The sequence below is a fragment of the Cebidichthys violaceus genome, unplaced genomic scaffold (assembly GCF_023349555.1).
Source record: "Cebidichthys violaceus isolate CVI_PGR_0920_01 unplaced genomic scaffold, fCebVio1.0.p SCAF_10, whole genome shotgun sequence".
NCBI classification, from domain to species: domain Eukaryota; kingdom Metazoa; phylum Chordata; class Actinopteri; order Perciformes; family Stichaeidae; genus Cebidichthys; species Cebidichthys violaceus.
The window spans coordinates 18,051,978-18,071,110 of NW_027176263.1; the positions used below are offsets into that span (position 1 = coordinate 18,051,978).

General features: G+C 41.5%; 1 protein-coding gene across 2 annotated transcripts in view; it reads right to left on the reverse strand.

The window, feature by feature from the left end:
- Window positions 1-18,127: 18,127 nt before the first annotated feature.
- si:ch211-195b21.5 (uncharacterized) overlaps window positions 18,128-19,133 on the reverse strand; it is a 12,285-nt gene continuing 11,279 nt past the window's right edge. Inside the window, exon 8 of one of the 2 annotated variants that reach the window (XM_068728356.1) lies at window positions 18,128-19,065. In XM_068728356.1, coding sequence (XP_068584457.1) covers window positions 18,523-19,065 — 543 coding nt within the window. In that variant the 3' untranslated portion in view covers window positions 18,128-18,522. The remainder of the gene's footprint in view (window positions 19,066-19,133) is intronic. The other variant, XM_068728362.1, reaches the window with a different exon arrangement.

A 19,133-nucleotide genomic window follows, 5' to 3' on the forward strand; every position in this document is an offset into this window, starting at 1 on the left:
ACCCTGTCCTGCCCACTGTTAGGCCTAAACCCTGTCCTGCCCACTGTTAGGCCATCTTCCATCCATCCATTCTTTTCCGACCGTGTGGACATCTGATGTGACCTGATTTGTTGTCAGTATCTATGGACTGCCCAGCAACTGGGCTTTGCCCCACTCAGAGGCAAAACCATCAGCTGATTCACAACAAAGCTTCATTTTATTTCTTACTTTATTATTATTTATTTACTCAGGCTTTTTGTGGACCTTAACTAAATATAAATGGACTAAAAATACAAACAGAAAAAGATATGTAACAATTTGAAGCTCGTCCTGATTAAAGCGCTGTGTCTGGGTCACATGTAATAGTGATAATCGTGACCCGGAGAGGTTGGAAGGAGATATATATATTTTTAAAAGACGTTACATCACATTTCTGCAGATATACATGTGGAGCAACACTTCAATGTCACGCTAGTTACTGAAGGTATACTGAATTTATGCATGCTGCTTTTGCTTTTTAATGATTAAAACAGTGAATAGGATGAAGGATCCCAACAGAGATAGATCTTTTTGTCAAAGAGTAAAATCCTTTTTGTTCACCCAGAAACAGCAGCTATATTGCTTTCTAATATGCAATAGACTCCAATGACAAAAACAGTATATTTAACATTTCGGAAAATATCAAACTTGAAAAAAACAAAATAAACTCACCAAAACCGCCTCGGTTCATCTTCCAACTGTTTCAAAAATCCCCAAACAAACCTTTAATTGTGAAAATATGGTGAGAGGAGCAAGAGTGAGGTCAGACAACAGAGAACCAGCAGAGGTAGAGCTGTAGAGACAACACATGCTAACATCTAATGAAGGCTTTATTTTGAACAAACCACAGTTTGTAATTGTTTGAACAGTGGAAAAACTAACCAAGACGGATTTAGTGAGTTTTATTGTTTTCTGTCGCCTTTGAATAAAGTGTGTTGTAGGACGCTGTAAAATTACAGCTTTTGTGAATGGGGTCTGGTGTATTTGGCGAATGCAATATAGCTGCTGTTACTGGTTAAACAAAAATGATTTTACTCTTTAACCAAAAGGTCTTTATCTGTATTATCGTTTCCATCACGTTGTAAGACCCTTATAATAACATTCTGAGCCTTTCAGTTGCAAGAACAAGCATTTGTGATGTGATGGTTCACGCTGTGATCTGCACCATGAGGCTTTAGTTTCTATCTTTATCTTTTCAAACTGTTTTCGCTGAAGAATACGTTTAACATCCTGGATATATATCCTTCAAGCGCATATTGAAGATGTCAGCTTCTCTATGAAATCACTTTTTTGTTTTTGCAACTAATTCCCATATCAATATATCTGTTGAAACGATTGTTTGTGTGATGAATACTTTTACACAGAAGGAAAATTGTACTCGTGAAAAGAGGTTAATTTTTCTGAGCTTTCGAACCCAAAATAACCCTCAACCATTCACGTTGTGCAGAACGGGTTGAGTTGCACCTATTATTCATAAACAACAACACAGGGGCACTCCACATTCACCCTTTCTGTTCTTCTTTTTCACAATCAAATTTGCAGACGAGAATTCTACATTTTTGTGTTGTTTTTTGTATAAAGGTTTTTTACAGTAAACAACACTCAAATGTAAAACATTCACTTTAAGTGTCCCGTCCATTAAAGACATTATAATAAAGTCTATAACACAATCCTCTACAGCTTCAGAGTGAATGAACATGAAAGATGGGGGACTTTTCAAAAAGCCATTAAGAGATGTTATCTTTTGCTCTTCCCCTCATCAGTCATCCATCCTTCCCACAGAAGGACAGAGGGAAGTGGGGGCAGAAGAAGAAAGACTGGTCAGTTTACAGCTGCCACCACTTAGCCAGTAAAAAGGGTCGATGTGGGATAGAAAGGGAGCGAGGGAGAAAAGAGGAGGAATAAATTGAGGGGGCAGTGAAGGAATGGGAGGAAGGCAGCAAGCAGTGTCAGATTACATTGTTTGTTGAGTTGGTAGAGCGACACACTACCTTATGTGGGACTATGGGTGGAATCAGGACTTTAATGTCTACCTGTAGAATTTTAGTATTTGTCACATTTTAGTTTTTGGTTGACTGAAGTTCTTATGGACACTAATGTACCCTGTAAACAGGGCTGTACGCAAAACTGGGCTTGCTAGTGGGGTTCATTAGCAACGGGTACTAATGTCCATGACTGTAATCATCATGTTCACATCAAGTGTTCTTCAGGGTGTGATTAAGCACTGAGTGTTGTCGCTTAACAGAATATAAGTTTCTCTCAAGTTATGAACATTTCCCTCCATGAAAGTTAACATTAACCATAACTGGGAGCACATTAGTCGACCCCTACTCTGCCTCTGATTGGCTAGAGGCTGTTAAACATTAGCCTAGCGATGACGTTAGTCCGAAGGTAGACTTCCTGGTCCGAACTATGTTTTTGTTTTTTTTTTACAATTTTCGTAAATATAATATATAAATATAGTATAAATATTTCAACATTTCCGATAATTTTTTAAGCGAGAAATCAACTATGTATATTTTGCATATTGGAGATATTATTGATAATATAATTATGAATTATTATTATGACATGATTATGATTTATTCTATTACTATAGGCTGGTACCGTGGGACCACGGTACAAACAAAGCTTAAGTCTGCTCTATCTCCGCTCTTTTGTCTTGCAGGTTCATCTGCAACCAGTTGGCCTTGAGTTTCCCTGTCTGGAATGTAGGCGACAACAAAAGTCCAGGAGAAAACTTTACTGATCCTGTTGAACCTTCAAGACATCACAGGTGTCATCCAGGAGGGGTAGATTGATCACACAATGGATTCAAATACGGTCGTGTAAATACGTCCAAATACCATTACTATTACAAGTACGAAATAATTACATTTTGAATTATTAATTAAAGCTTTATTTTTGTATTTTAGGTATTGTTAAGGGACCTGTGTGACCCTAACCCTTGTTATTCAGTGAAGAAAGTAATACTATCACTAGTTACACTTTGTTGATACCAGTCTTTACCATCATTGGCATCTTTGTTATAATTAATCTGACACAAATTCTAATGTCAGCCCTTTCCCAGCCTGGTCTCACTCCCATGGTGTCAAATACCATCGCTTAGGCAGTGGCCCTCTGCGTCTCGATACTGACGCACCAGGCACCCTTCAGAGTCTGTATGAGACGCACAAGGCTTTCAAGACACTCCAACCCCAAATCAATATTAAACAGAGCCACGGATTTAGAATTTAAGAGCGAGAAGTCGGCTAATGGCAGGAGGGAGGGCTGGGGATGGGTCCAACAGACACAAGACTTTGTGTGAAACCGCAAGTTGCGTGAAGTTTACTGCCGATGTGTATGTGGTTTTGTTGCCTAAACCTAACTACCGCTGTTTCATAATGTTAACCACGTGTAACAACGTTAACCGCGACTCTTTCACAACATTAATCATGATACTGCCCAAAAGGCTGCCCCCGGCGTCATGATGGTGACGCCAGAGAATTCTGCCTAAACAGCAAAATATTTCATAAACCTTTCAGACATGTATGTAATGTGATGTAGATTTTACATGTTGGTCTCATGTCTGAATAAGTATCCGAGTCAATTTCACTCAGAAGTCACAATGTAAATCTGGACCAGACCTAATCAAATTTCTGTAACACCTCCAACACTGTTGGAACGTTATTGTAAATGCTGCTGTAGCAAATACAATTACCATTCACTCTGCACAAAGAGATACCATCTGTTTTAAACCAGATACTTCCTCTAACAGTCCTGTTATGTCTGAAGAAAGCGAAACTGAACATTTCTGTAACAGACACCAATACCTGAATGACAAAGAGCAAAAAGCCATTACTTTAACAGGTCGATGAAGCCACCAATGTCAGGTGTTCCAGGTTCAAAAAGTACTTCATGTAAGTACTTATGCAGCCTTTCCTCCACAAGTCGGCTCACACAGAGTCCTACTGTATACTTGTGCCTCACATTGATTAAACCCTGTTCTTAGTGTGTTTAGTGTAAGGTTGATGGATTCTTACCATAATCATTTTTCTACTGCCAGTTGCATGCAAAGCTTTCTGTCATTTTACATTTTACAGTGATATTCATAATATGAATATCACAATTTATGTCATCTTTATGATGGCATAAATTGTGATAATAAAGATAACCCCCTGCCAATTTCACAACAATAACCCACTGCCAATTTGCACATACTTCCCAAATAATTAACGCGGAACAGAGTACCAGTTTTGATCCTTTCAAACTTCCTCTTCTATCCATCTATTTGTATTATAAGCAGCTGTACTGTACATGCCTTCTTGATTTGTTTTGCAGCTTTAACGTTCTAGCTATCTCCCGGCAGCTAGCTAGCTAAAGCTGTGAAACAGACCTCAGGATGATAATATCACAGAGGTGTCTGGCTGTGTTTCTGGCGTATTTTTGTCGGTGTTTTTGTCATTGTTTTTATGTGGGAGAAAGCTATTCAGCTATCCGGGAGATTTGTTTTTAGCAATGCTAGCTACCCGGGCCAAAACAAGACGGCAGTCGTTCAGTGCTACCAAGGTACCAAGATCGTGGACCCAACCGCTCAAGAAGTAGTTGTAAGCCTTAAGACTCTTGTACGCCTTCATCTGGCTTCCTGTGTAGGAGGTCTGGAGGACGAGGTCCTTTGTATCGTTGATCGTCTCCACAGCAGGCAAATCAGTTAAGTTGTGCGAAAAATTGCTCTTCTTCATTTTGTAGGGATCACATCCAATACGGGTTTCTATTTTCTGGCTGTAACTGCGTGCAGGTTCAACCAACCCTTTGATGTATTCACTTTGCTCCAGCTCCAGTTTGCGCAGTAGGTTCTTCACTTCCTGCCCTCCATCTGAATTTCGCGGCTCATAATAGTCACGTGATCGCAAACAAGCTACAACCCACTGACCTTGACTGTGTTAATGTGTGTCAACGAAGAGGCAAAGTTTATTCTGACCAGATCACTTATCTCACTCGCTTTCTCACACACAGAAACAAGCATGGTGTCCTTCCACTATCACGCAGGAATGTAAAACAAGCTCCCAAACTCCAGATGAACTTGAATCTGGTTAATAAGTAGAGAAAGCAGACGGTTGGTGAGTGGCAGAGATGGCGCCAGAGAATCTTTCATAAATACTTTGGTGTTATTGCTGAATTTTCATCTAGCGCCATCCTCGGGTCAGGATTTAAATTTGTCTTTGACCTCAGCCTCAGCAGTTCTGTTTTTAGTGCTAATGCTAGCATGCTAACACGCTAAACTAAGGTGGCAAATTAAAGAGTAACTGCACACTTCAATGGGTTGTTTAGCTGTAAAAAACACAGTTATGATATGACTGCACTGTGATGAAACACATGCTGGTGTACACATTTCTTCCTAAATTAATTTATTACACTGTGCGTACATTGCCATGCTAGCATTAGAATTTAGCTCAAACCCCTGTGCAGCCTTACAGAGCTGCTAGAGAGACTGTAGACTCTTGTCTTATTGTAAAACTACTGGTCATGATCAATGAGTAACTGACATCAGATTAGCAAAGAACATGGAATGTTTGCTTTTCCTTCATGTTTGATCTTCAGCAACAAAACCCTTAAAGCAAAGAAATCATAACTCAAGATCCACATTAGGCATAACTATTGTTTCCCAGAGCTTTCAACCATCTCATGGTCTTTGCTCAATCGCAGTAGAGATGGCTCAGCTGTTGTTTTTCCAAACTATTTCACACTCAACAGAACAAACCACACAACGCTCTGCTATAACTTAATTCCTATAGCATAATTCCACATGAAACATCATTTTTGCTCCTTTGACTTTTTGTTAACTGCCCAGCAGATTGTCTCCCTTCGTCTGGGCCTTTAGTGGCGGCTGCTAAAAGGTTATCGTGTCAATCATTAACTGTCAGATCAATGTTTAGGATAGTCTAGTATCTGCTGACAGCAGTGGGGATACTGGTGGATTCACAACAACAGCTCTGACAAAGTGAAATACTTTAAGAGTACAAATTCAAAAAATATATATATAAATACATAAATAAATTGTATGCGATAGAATATGTGGTTTCTCACTTTGGCAACATTGACATGATGTTAAAGCCTTGTTTTCTGTCTCAATGGATACAATTTAGATTAAAGGAAGAAAAAAGACACAAATAACCACACAAACACATAACATATTACAAACTATTATGCAATTCTGAACATGCAAAATAAAACCAACAGGGCATACTTTATAGAGCTAAACTGCCTTTAACTTCCTAATGTTGTAGGCTGTAGAGGAGAAGGCCTAGAGTGCTTCTCTGTATGTCTGCAGCTGACTACAGCACAAAAGCACTTCCATCATTCAGCAACACTGGACTTCCTGTTGAAAGCCCATCATCAGGCCATTCGGGAGCTTTTAGTTCCCATCAAGTCTTTATGGCAGCGAAGCCGTTCCCTTTCTGGTTAGAGCTTCACATGTACACATTCACGTGATCACGATGCATTCAGGCACAAACAAAAAGCTACAAGTCGAGCGTCTGAAACCACCATGGACAAGAGTTTAGCTTATATATGTGAGTGAGAGTGAGTGTGTGAGTGTGTGTGTGTTTGTGTGTTGCGGGTGTTGGCGGAGGACAGGCCCAATCATGATTGCTTTTCCTGGAATGTGTGTGGAGGTGTGGTTTCACCTGAAGAACCACATTAATGCAGCGGAGGGGGTGACACAGGGGAGGAGGGTGAGAGATCATCTCTTTCTCCCAGAATAATTGTTTTAGCACATTCCTGTTAACTGCTTAAGCACTAAACTCAGGCCGATGAAATGACTCGTCTGCGCTCTTGAATAGAAGAGCAGATTGAAAAAGGATGAGCTTCTGCTTCATGAGTGAAATGCAAACATGTCTCCTAAACCTCAGACGAGTGAGTGAGCGCTTTGTGATCTGGTTTAGCAGCAGCAGTGGGTCAGAAGTCAGGACAGAAGAATAGACAAAGTTAAGACAAGAAGAAGAAGAAGAAGAAGAATAGAAGTGAAAATAGAAACAATGCAAGAGCAGGTAAAGACAACATTACAAAATATAGAGGTAATAGTGTGATACAAGGTAACTGAACCTCCACCCCAACCAGACACTTCACACATAAAACACATGTAGTTCAGTCAGCAGCTCCATACCCTGCACTGACATCTGGGGCTGCAAGACCTCTAGACCAGGGCTCCTCAACGTTTTTCAGGCCAAGGACCCCCAAACTGATAGAGAGACGGAGCAGGGACCCCCGACTATATATATTGTATAACATTGTTTTATATTAAAGTGGGCCTAGTGCCATGTATAAACACACCTCTTTATTGTGCATTCAATACTAAGCTATTCAAACAGTACACAGCTTCATGTCTTCATGTTTTTATTTTAAAGGTACAGTGAGTAGGAGGTCGTGACACTGACATTCATAAACAAACTGTATGATTATCATGCATACAACATTACATTACATTACAGTCATTTAGCAGACACTTTTATCCAAAGCGACTTACAATAAGTGCATCAACATTGGTAATCAAAAGAACTACTTGTCACCAGAAGTCATAAGTACAAGACATTCAAACTGACGTTTTTATTTTAAACATAAATGTGGAACATAAAATGAGTGATGGTCTATTAGTGCCACTGATATGCATAAACATACCTGTTATCTTGCAGACAATACTGAACCACCTGTTGAAGACCTCTGATCTAAACGATGTTTTCAAATCTGATTTTAGAAAACTGCAACAAATTTAAATTAAACTTTAAATTCTCAGTTTATCAACACTGTCTGCAAAGTCCACATGAGGTCATGACTGATTATTTTTAAATAATGATACATAGTTCCTCCTTTTCACACCCTTGCACTGCTGTCCTCCTTTCTTACGCATAGACTGTATTGTCAGCAGCTGCTTTAGATTACACCCACACTTTGTCCATTACACTGTAATACCTGGTAACATGTATTAATAATGATTCATTCAAAAGAATACGTCAACACACAAGCGGAAAAGGGGCATAAAATCACTGCAAAACTGTAATAATTGAGACTCCTCCTCGTCTAAAAGGTCATGTTTTACTATTTTGTGATGAGTTTGAAGAGCATCATGATAACAGAAACCTGTTTCAACGAACCTTAACCCGTACAAAGCTGTGAACGACAGCGATAACGGTGTTCTGAGTGGTGAAACATTCGTAATCATGCTGTCATGATGAGCAAAAGCTTCTCTCATAGTCTCCCCCTATGCAACTTCCTGTTTGTGCCCTGTGTGTGTGTGTGTGTGTGTGTGTGTGTGGCATGCCGTTGAAGCCTTGTGAGTCATGCTTTGATGAGTCGGTCAGTCATGCTGTGATAAGGGGAACTCAGACTGAAACTCTGATGAAAGAGTGCTCCCAACTCCTGGAGTGGCGGGCGGAGACATGATGAAACCCAACTCTACCGTCCTTTAAGGTCCACCAACCTCGACCTCAACAGTCTGCATGGGAACCTTTAGGAGCATACAGTATACATGAATAGAATGCAATTAATCAGGATTTTGATTTCCAGTTGCAATGGGAGCCAAAAGTCACATGACTCACAAGTTAATATTACGGAAATGTTGATTGAGCAACATGACATTAGCCGATGAAGATGGACTTGTCCGTTGTGGACACATGAAGGAGTGGCCAAATATGAGCATCATTTTGCGCCTGTTCCCACACACTGTTCCCACAATCACCCCCTGAATCGTCAGGTTATTTCCTGTCATGTGCTGTTTTGAGGGGAACAACCGGTTCTCTGTCGTACGCCATTATTAATACTCCAAGTGATAGCAGCAAAATGCACTGTGAACAGTTAATTATACACAACACAAAGAGACAAAAGTCTGTTCCACTTCTCTGCTGAAGGAAATGACGAACGGAGTGAATGTCTGAGTTTGACTTTGCTGGAAACTGTAGGTTGTAATAGACCAAGGCTGTATTTCTCTTATTGTTAACAAATAAATAATAAATTGATCCTAATAACAAGTAGCGTCTCTCCTCACTGTTGCACTGGGTGACATGCTCCTTCATTACGTGAACATCACATTGGTTTACTTTGACTCAGTCCAACATACACTGTGAATGAATCCTGGGTCAAACAAACACAGGACACAAGGAGACCAGCGTTTGTGTCCCAAAATGTTGTTGAGTAATTTATAAGCACCATTAGTGATGTTTGTGACTTATTTTCTATTCTGTTTTAATTACTTTCCGTACTTATTTTAAGCCCAACCGTGATGTTAACTGAGTGGTTTCGTTGCTGAAACCGAAGCAATACTTTTTGTTTGAATTCAAAATGTTAACCGCGTGTTTATTGTGAACATAGTGGAGCGACATAGTCATACCCAGTGTGATTGAAAGTGAAGCCAAGGGGTCCAGACCAGGAGTCTGTGGGTCCAGACCAGGAGTCTGTGTGTGACAAAACAGGATCAGATCAGGCTGGAACCAATGGGCTGGACAGGGTAGAAAAGTCAGAAGGTATTGGAGGTGGACTAATGTATTGTTGGCCTCCTGTCTTTTCATACGCTCTCTTGTAAATAATAGAACTTTCAAATAACACTATACCCATTGTGTTCAAATAACATCTATATTATACATGTGCAATGTTGTCATCCTCACTAGCCCTATTTGGGGCTCTCTCCTCGAGGCTTCCCATTGATATACTTTGGGAAGTGACTGCGTTCTGCTTTTTATTGGAATTAGATGTTTGTCCAATGAACATATGCTAGCACCAAATGTGGCTGAGGAAATATGCCTAGAGTGAGACCAGAAGGTTCATGACTGGGGGCCTGTGGATATTAAGCATAGTATGAAATATTACTCTGAACTTAGTGGAGGGGCAGAACGTTTGAATGGGCTTACTGACCCTTTGCGGCTAATGTGGTAACAACAAGTCCCAACTGTTGTTGTGAGTGTTTTAACCAATGAGAGCATTTAGACTGCGCTTGAAAACTATTTAGTAAGAGGAAAGAAGTGAGAATATGAATATAAGTAGTATCATCTTATACTACATTGTCAAGTACTAACAAGACAAACAACGATGACAAAATGTACTAAAGTTAACTTCCTCACCTGTGATGAAGAGCAGTGCACAGCCGCTTCCCTGAGCTTTGTCCCCACACAGCTGAAGCTTAGCATCCACTAGCATGTAGCACTTTCTTCATCAGCATTAGCTGCATCTCCTGACAGCATATTGGTTGTGTTTATGTTCTCCACAGTTTAAACCTCCTGATCAACTTCAGTGTGCTTTATGACACTGTAACCTGTCCCGTCATATCACTTCACATATTTATTACCCTGAAACTCTTCAGACACTTTCTTGTGGGTACATGGAACTTCATTGACTTGAATTGACCCCTGCAAAGGTGGAGACTGCCCGAGGACAAGGCCTGACTTCTGTTTACCTCTGAGAGCTCCTGACCACACCCTTTATCCCTGCTGCGTGTGTTACCAGTCTATTGTCATGGCTCTATGGCTGTAGGTGTGGTTCCTCTTTAGAATTACAGTCATTAACATTAGTCAACAAACGGAGCGACTCCACCTTCAAAGACAGCGAGAGACCAGGGCAAACTCTAACTCTAGAACCCCATAGTGACTCTGAATAAACCAATAGAGCACCACACAGCCTTCAAGTTATCAAGACATCGAGGTCTGACGTGATGCTTTCTGTTTTTCTGTTTCCTTCAGGCTCAGACAGTAGAGCTCACAGCCAAGCTGGCTGGGCCGTCCTCTATTTCAATGCAAATAGAAGTACACACACGCACACACACACACACACACACACACACACACACACACACACACACACACATACACACACACACACACGCAGTTGCAGGAAGATGTCTGCCATGTCCAGCAAAAACAAAACAACACCACTCAGGCTGCAACAGACAGTCAGGCAGGCTGCAGCATGCACCAGCACACCCACAGGCCTGCTTTACAGGAACCCGTGGCGTGTGACTCGTTAGACAAGATGATAGAGATAAGACAATGACAACACCCACGCCCTCATGTCTACTGTAACTACAGCTCTATTCTTCTTTTACAGTAGAGAGGCTCGCAAAAAAGCCTGGAGGCATGAATAAATTAAGAACCAGCTGATTACATTAATTCATTGTAATGACCGGGGGCCGTGACATGTGCATGTTGTTTAATGTGCTGCAGCTGAACAGACAGCTACGTAGCCTTCTGACTGAGGTGCAGGACAAGATGTGTGTTCATGTTTGTAAGGAAGCCATGTTGTTCAAAACACGTCCACCAAAATCCATCCCATAAATGGTATCGCTAAGTTACAGCAAATTGTCTTTTGTTGGCTGAAGGAACAGTCCTCTCTGGAGCTTTATCCAATCACCAGGCTCCTCTTCGTCAGCTTTAACACCAAAGTCTGTCTAGACAAGAGCTTAGAACCAACACGTGACATGAGACCACGCCCCCATGCATCACTCTGCCCACCAAACAAATGCTCAACGACTTGTGGCTAATTTCCTGGTTTTTGTATTGATGGCGGCCATGTTTTGGAGCAGGTCTTGCCCAGTTATAGTGCGTTGGTTCATATGGTTAATATGATGATGTGACATTATGCAGGGGGGGGGGGGGCTGTACAGCTGTTGTGAACAGAGACTGGCGTCTAAGTGAAAGTAACAAAGGCAGCAGGAGGGACATCCTCCTCTTTAGACAGACAGAGACGAGTTGAGACAGGGGAATGCAGACCAGCCTAAATCATCAAACTGTCCAGTGTTGCGTAACAACGTGTCACTGACTACACACCTGCTGAGCTTTGAATCCGTTAATCCGTCTCAACGGTCTTCATTTCTGTTGTGAAAATCAAAGTAATTCATGTTTCACTCTTGTTCCATCTCAGCCGTGTTAAACGCTTTCCATTGGACTGTAGAGGAATATACTGTATGTACATCATGAATATTCAGACATGAGCATTTCTCTCCATCTGCTGGGCAACCATGGACATAACAGCTTGACAAATGTTTGGTATGGAAGACTTACATCGGGGCAGTGTTTATGTCTATTTTTGTAATCTTTGCGCGTGATAAAATGATTCCTGCTATTTGTTTTTTTCAAAGTGAAGAGTTTGATTTCCTCTGTTTATGGTGTTTGTTGGATGTATGTCTCGGTTTATGTCGCTATAAGTGACAACAAATAAACAGTTTTCATAATTTCTGTATTATGTTTTTCTTGTATATGTTTGTTGTTGTTGAAGGAAGCGGAATGTTCTGCATAAACATCTCTAGATGCCACTCAGACAGGCCCAGTGTACATGAACGGGACTAAACACACGACTCGTGTCCCTCAAGTGTCATGTTGTTCAAATGATTGCTTATGTAATGTAAACAAATATCATAAAATAATAACTACATGTACAGTTGTGGTCAAAAGTTTACATACACTTGTAAAGAACATAATGTCATGGCTCTCTTGAGTTTCCAGTTATTTCTACAACTCTGATTTTTCTCTGATAGAGTGATTGGAACAGATACTTCTTTGTCACAAAAAACATTCATGAAGTTTGGTTCTTTCATGACTTTATTATGGGTTAACAGAAAAAGTGACAAAATCTGCTGGGTCAAAAATATACATACAGCAACATGAATTAGCAATTTTGGTGACTTAGAAAGTTGTGTCAATGAAATGAGCTTCATAGCATGGCCTCTTAACTTCTTGTGAGTGATTATGAGTGACTACAGCTGGTGACTTCTCTGAGGCCATTTAAATAGGGCTCATTGGATACAAACGGCCACAAACGCTACAATGGGAAAGTCAAAGGAGCTCAGCATGGATCTGAAAAAGCGAATCATTGACTTGAACACGTCAGGAAAGTCACTTGGAGCCATTTCAAAGCAGCTGCAGGTCCCAAGAGCAACAGTGCAAACAATTGTTTGTAAGTATAAAGTGCATGGCACTGTTTTGTCACTGCCACGATCAGGAAGAAAACGCAAGCTATCACCTGCTGCTGAGAGAAAATTGGTCAGGAGGGTGAAGAGTCGACCGAGAACCACCAAAAAGCAGATCTGCCAAGAATTAGAAACTGCTGGAACACAGGTGTCAGTGTCCACAGTCAAGCGTGTTTTGCATCTCCATGGACCGAGAGGCTGCCGTGCAAGAAGGAAGCCCTCGCTCCAAAAGCGGCACCTTAAGGCTCGACTGAAGTTTGCTGCTGATCACATGGACAAAGATAAGACCTTCTGGAGGAAAGTTCTGTGGTCAGACGAAACAAAAATCAAGCTGTTTGGCCACAATGCCCAGCAATATGTTTGGAGGAGAAAAGGTGAGGCCTTTAACCCCAAGAACACCATGCCTACCGTCAAGCACGATGGTGGTAGTATTATGCTGTGGGGCTGTTTTGCTGCCAATGGAACTGGTGCTTTACAGAGAGTAAATGGGATAATGAAGAAGGAGGATTACCTTCAAATTCTTCAAGATAACCTAAAATCATCAGCCCGAAGGTTGGGTCTTCGGCGCAGTTGGGTGTTCCAACAGGACAATGACCCCAAACACACATCAAAAGTGGTAATGGAATGGCTAAATCAGGCTAGAATTAGGGTTTTAGAATGGCCTTCCCAAAGTCCTGACTTAAAATTCCATTGAGAACATGTGGACAATGCTGAAGAAACAAGTCCATGTCAGAAAGCCATCAAATCTAACTGAACTGCACCAATTCTGTCAAGAGAAGTGGTCAAAGATTCAACGAGAAGCTTGCCAGAAGCTTGTGGATGGCTACCAAAAGAGCCTAATTGAAGTGAAAATGGCCAAGGGACATGTAACCAAATATTACCACTGCTGTATGTATATTTTTGACCCAGCAGATTTTGGCACTTTTTCTGTTAACCCATAATAAAGTCATGAAAGAACCAAACTTCATGAATGTTTTTTGTGACAAAGAAGTATCTGTTCCAATCACTCTATCAGAGGAAAATCAGAGTTGTAGAAATAACTGGAAACTCAAGAGAGCCATGACATTATGTTCTTTACAAGTGTATGTAAACTTTTGACCACAACTGTATATATTTTGTAGTCTTTGTAAAGTGTTACAAAATTGATAAAGTGCAGAAACTACAACACAACATTTCTCTCAACTTGTGGTCATATTTAATATATTTTTAATTTAGTTATTTCACCTTAAAGCTCTGCAGAAATGATCTCGGTTGTAAGCGAGTTTAAATTGTGTATCTTTCAAAGTGACTGATATGATTTGTTATGGTACGATATCATTGTCTCACTCCGTAACTCAGGTTTCTTTAGCCATGTATTATGTATGATGTATTATGTATTATTCATGTCTGTCCTCTGCAGTTAAGAACAAAGTATTTATTTTAACTTCAGCAGCCGCTGTGGGTAAACTCGTATTATTGTGTGACTTTGATTCATGATCTTGAGCATTGGCTGTAGTTGAGGAACACGTGTATTAAACTGTTCTGAATCAGACATCTGAAACCAAACTGATCTTATCCAAGACTTCACACATCACTGAACATGTTTTGAATCCTCTATACTTGAGCTCATCATGGAGACAGATGGACTGTCCTCCCGTGGATCTATGGTGTCCTTGGCTGTTAAGGCTTAACTCCGGTGGTGTTAAGGCTTAACTCCGGTGGTGTTAAGGCTTAACTCCGGTGGTGTTAAGGCTTAACTCCGGTGGTGTTAAGGCTTAACTCCGGTGGTGTTAAGGCTTAACTCCGGTGGTGTTAAGGCTTTAGTCCGGTGGTGTTAAGGGTTTAGTCCGGTGGTGTTAAGGCTTAACTCTGGTGGTGTTAAGGCTTAACTCTGGTGGTGTTAAGGCTTAACTCCGGTGGTGTTAAGGGTTTAGTCTGGTGGTGTTAAGGGTTTAGTCTGGTGGTGTTAAGGCTTAACTCCGGTGGTGTTAAGGGTTTAGTCTTGTGGTCTTAAGGCTTAACTCTGGTGGTGTTAAGGGTTTAGTCTCCACAGCAACTTCAAGATGGTTGAAGCTGGAACAAGAAGCAGGAGGCAGCTTGGAGGACATGTTGATGCATTGCTGCTCTGTGGTGAACAATGCAGCGCTTCACCTGTACAGGTAATCAAGTCACTCCAAAGGTGAACTATAACCAAACACATTTACTCAAGTACCGTAATAATAATGTATCATTTGTTACTTTACAAATAAAGACTTTACACACAAATCTTACTATAGGGTACATTATTTACATTAAACCATGATCAACTCCACTGAAATGCTGCTTACATGTTAATGTAATATTTAGTGCAGTTAGTATCACCTAGTAACACTCACAGGGACCCTTTGCTCTGTATTAAGCACTTTGTACACCAGTACTTTTGGTTCTTTAAGTACATTTTGCTGAATACTTGACTACTTTTACTGTTTTTAACAGCGTGGGATCATACTTGAGTAGAGGATCTCAATACTTCTTTCACCACTGAGTTACTCACTTTCTCTACTTACTGGATCAGTTCCAGTGAAAAGCACCAGTCCTCAAGAACACACACTATTACACTGTTACATCATGTCAGTGTTCCTCTGGATTCACTGGAACTGTAGCCCGCTGTGATGAAATGATGACTATAAATGATAACCATCAATAAACACAAGAACAAGACGAGACTGTGGTTTGTCTTCAATTAATTTTATTATGACACTTTTCTAAGCATGACACTCTGTAGATGGAGATAGTTACCAGGTCACTGGCTAACCTCAACCATTGAGAAAGTCAGCACTGGTTTCCTTAACCATTAACATTTACATTATTATGGGATACGTGTGTTCTGTCCAGTGGCCTCTGAGGTCTTGCAAAAACACAAAAGCCATTCATTAACATCAACTCATGATTGTTACCTGGACAAACACACACATGAGGGAATCCTCTTTCTTACTTTGTGTCCATGAAGCTCAGCCGACGTGTCTGACAGCACAGAGAGCTTCATCTTCATTCTATTCTTCTTCTGTTGCTGCAATAACACGTACGTCTCGTAACGTCTCCTGCATTTTAACACAAGAGGAGGACACTCACCTGGGCAGCTGGGACATCAGTCTATTTACTGACTCATGTTTGCATCAGACCTTAAAGTGAAGAACATGTTATCAAACTGGAACAGCAACATCTTTACTGTATGCTTCCTGAAGAACAAAAGAATAATGTAGAGAAAAATAGACATTTGATCAAACTCTCTATCACGTCAAGTCAATTTCATGTATACAGCCCAATATTACAAATCACTAAATTGGAGTATATACAACAGACATGCAATAGATGTCGTGTGCACGGAATAACCAACTCAATTTAAATGAACTTACAGTGTAGACAACCAGGATGACGTCATCGTAGATCGATTGTGATCATACTGTATATGGAGAATGGATATGGAAAGAGGTGTCTCACAAACATTCACACGGATGAGGGAGAGAGGGAGGACAAAGATCCAGATCAAAACATCTGGAAGGTTGCACAGAGAGAAAGAGAGAGAGAGAGAGAGAGAGAGAGAGAGAGAAACAGAGAGAGAGACAGATAGAGATAGAGACAGAGACAGAGAGAGAGACAGAGAAGCAGAGAGAGAGAGAGAGAGCGAGAGAGACAGAGAGAGAGACAGAGAGAGAGAAACAGAGAGAGACAGAGAGAGAGAAACAGAGAGAGAGAGAGAGAGACAGAGAGAGAGACAGAGAGAGAGAAACAGAGAGAGAGAGACAGATAGAGATAGAGACAGAGAGACAGAGAAACAGAGAGAGAGAGAGAGAGAGAGAGAGAGACACAGAGAGAGAGAGAGAGAGAGAGAGAGACAGAGAAACAGAGAGAGAGAGAGAGAGAGAGAGAGAGAGAGAGACACAGAGAGAGAGAGAGACACACAGAGACAGAGAGAGACAGAGAAACAGAGAGAGAGAGACAGAGACAAAGAGAGAGAGAGAGAGAGAGAGAGAGAGAGAGAGAGAGACAGAGAGAGAGACAGAGAGAGAGAGATGTCTGTGGGACACAAACAACCAGAGGGTGAGAGGATGGTCTGCAGAAAGGTCACTGTATCGTCATTGGCAGGACAAACGGGGACTGTAAAAACTAGTCTTAGTGATGCATCGGCACGTACTAAATGTCTAAGAATCAGGACATCAGGACAGCCCTACTTCTGACAGAGTCAACGTAAAAAGTTATCTTTAAACTGAGCCCAGTAAAAATCACTCATGTGGAAGTCTTTCCAAAGCAGGAGAGAGCACTGCGAGGTTACCTCAGTGCAGCAGGTTTCACGGTTCACTCACACAATACTACGTTACTCTCTGTATACAGGAAGACAGCAGAACATTCTGCAAGGTTTGGCACTGAAGGCATGTTCAGCTTCTCTTCATCCACTACCTGTGTGCGGGTCGGACCGAGTCGGTACAGTACAGCCCCAGAAGCCATCTTCATAGTCCTCCATAGAATGCTGTTAAAATCCCATCAGTGTTTATCACTCTATGTACAGACGAGTACAAAGCTGGCCTCTACAAGAGAACAGGCCTCTTCATGGTTATGGAGAGCACAGGTGTAAATAACCCAATGAATGAACTCCATGGAGCTGCTCACCCTTCAGGAAGCTGCTGTTGACCCTGGATCTGGACTTGTCAAAGCAGCCTGGTAACAGTGAAGGAACACAAGTCCAGATGTCTGCTGGGAAAAAGACCTCTACTGTACAGATGTTCTCATGAACAGCATCACACTGCTGCAGAAATACTGTGCTGGTAGAACAACAATAACTTACAAAAGTAAATATGTTCTTAAGGAAACTTAATGTCGGCTGGATTACGTTTTCTCTAAAGATGAGGAAATATAATATATTCAGTATAATATATTCAGTAAAATGTTTTTGACACAGTATCTGATCCAGCAACAGAATGACCACTTGTAGTGACAACAGACTGGCTTTAACAGCTTTAACTGAAACTACCACCGTTCACTAACTTTAACCAAAGTGCGTTACCAGACAGGCCTCAGGCTCTGTGGGCTCATAAGTCTTCAAGCACACAACCTGTGGAGGATTCTGCTCACATTCTGATTATGACCAGAGATCTGATCACTCCATTAGGATTCCATCTTATGACATTTCACACGTGTCTTCACTACACAAAGACACAGGAGACAGAGTGCGTGTCATCTTGTATTTCAGATTAAAATGCAGATACACGTATCACATTTCTAAACCTTTAATGTTGTTGGAAAATATTCACACCGTAGCAACGGTACTGAGAACGAGTTTATTACAAAAATAATTCAAACATTGACACATGAAAGCAGGACGTGAGGTACACAGGACATACATGAACACACATGCTCACCAGAGGTCAGACCCATCTCTGGTACAAAGATGAAATCTATATCAATCTTCACTTGACTATGTTGAGGACGACGCGTCAGTCCGTTCCTTGAAGCACCTCCCTCTTCTGACCGCACCAATAAAACAAAGAGCGGACGAGAGAAAGAAGTTACGTTTAGAAAACAAAGCCAACATGGTCTCAGGGCGTGGAAATGGGATTCAACAATTAGGACTTCTCCTTCTTCTTCTTCTTTTTCTCCTTCTTCTTCTTCTTCTTCTTCTTCGGTGATTTTGCGTTCTGCGTTTTTCCCTTGTTGTCGTCACTGCTATCGCTGCTTTCGTCCGTCGCTCTGTTGCTCTTGGATGCTTTGTCCTTGCCGGCCTCGTCTTCCGCTTTGACTTTGCCGTGGCATCCAACGGTCTGCTCCTTGTTCACCTCCTCCTTGACCCTGACATTGGGAGGAGGCGTCAGTCCACGGGACACCGTTATGAGCATCCTCTCCTTCCTCATCTCCTCTTTCAAGGAGGCGTTGTCCTGGCCGGCCCTGTGGCTTCTGCAGTCGTCGTGGCGTTTGCTTCTGTGATCTCGCTCGTCCCTCCAGTCTCGTTGGTGGTCTCTGTGATTCCGGTCGTCTCCCGTGTCTCTGCTGAGACCGTGGTCCCTGTGCTCTCCCCTCCTGTCTGAGGGGTGTGGATGCTGAGCGCTGTTGCTAAAATGGCGCGGGTGTCCCTTGCCGTCTCCAGCGGGCTTGTCCTTCTGCACTTTCTGCTGAAAATACATAAAAAACAATTTAGCAAAAATGATGATGAAGCATCATTGTTTGTCTGGTATGACCA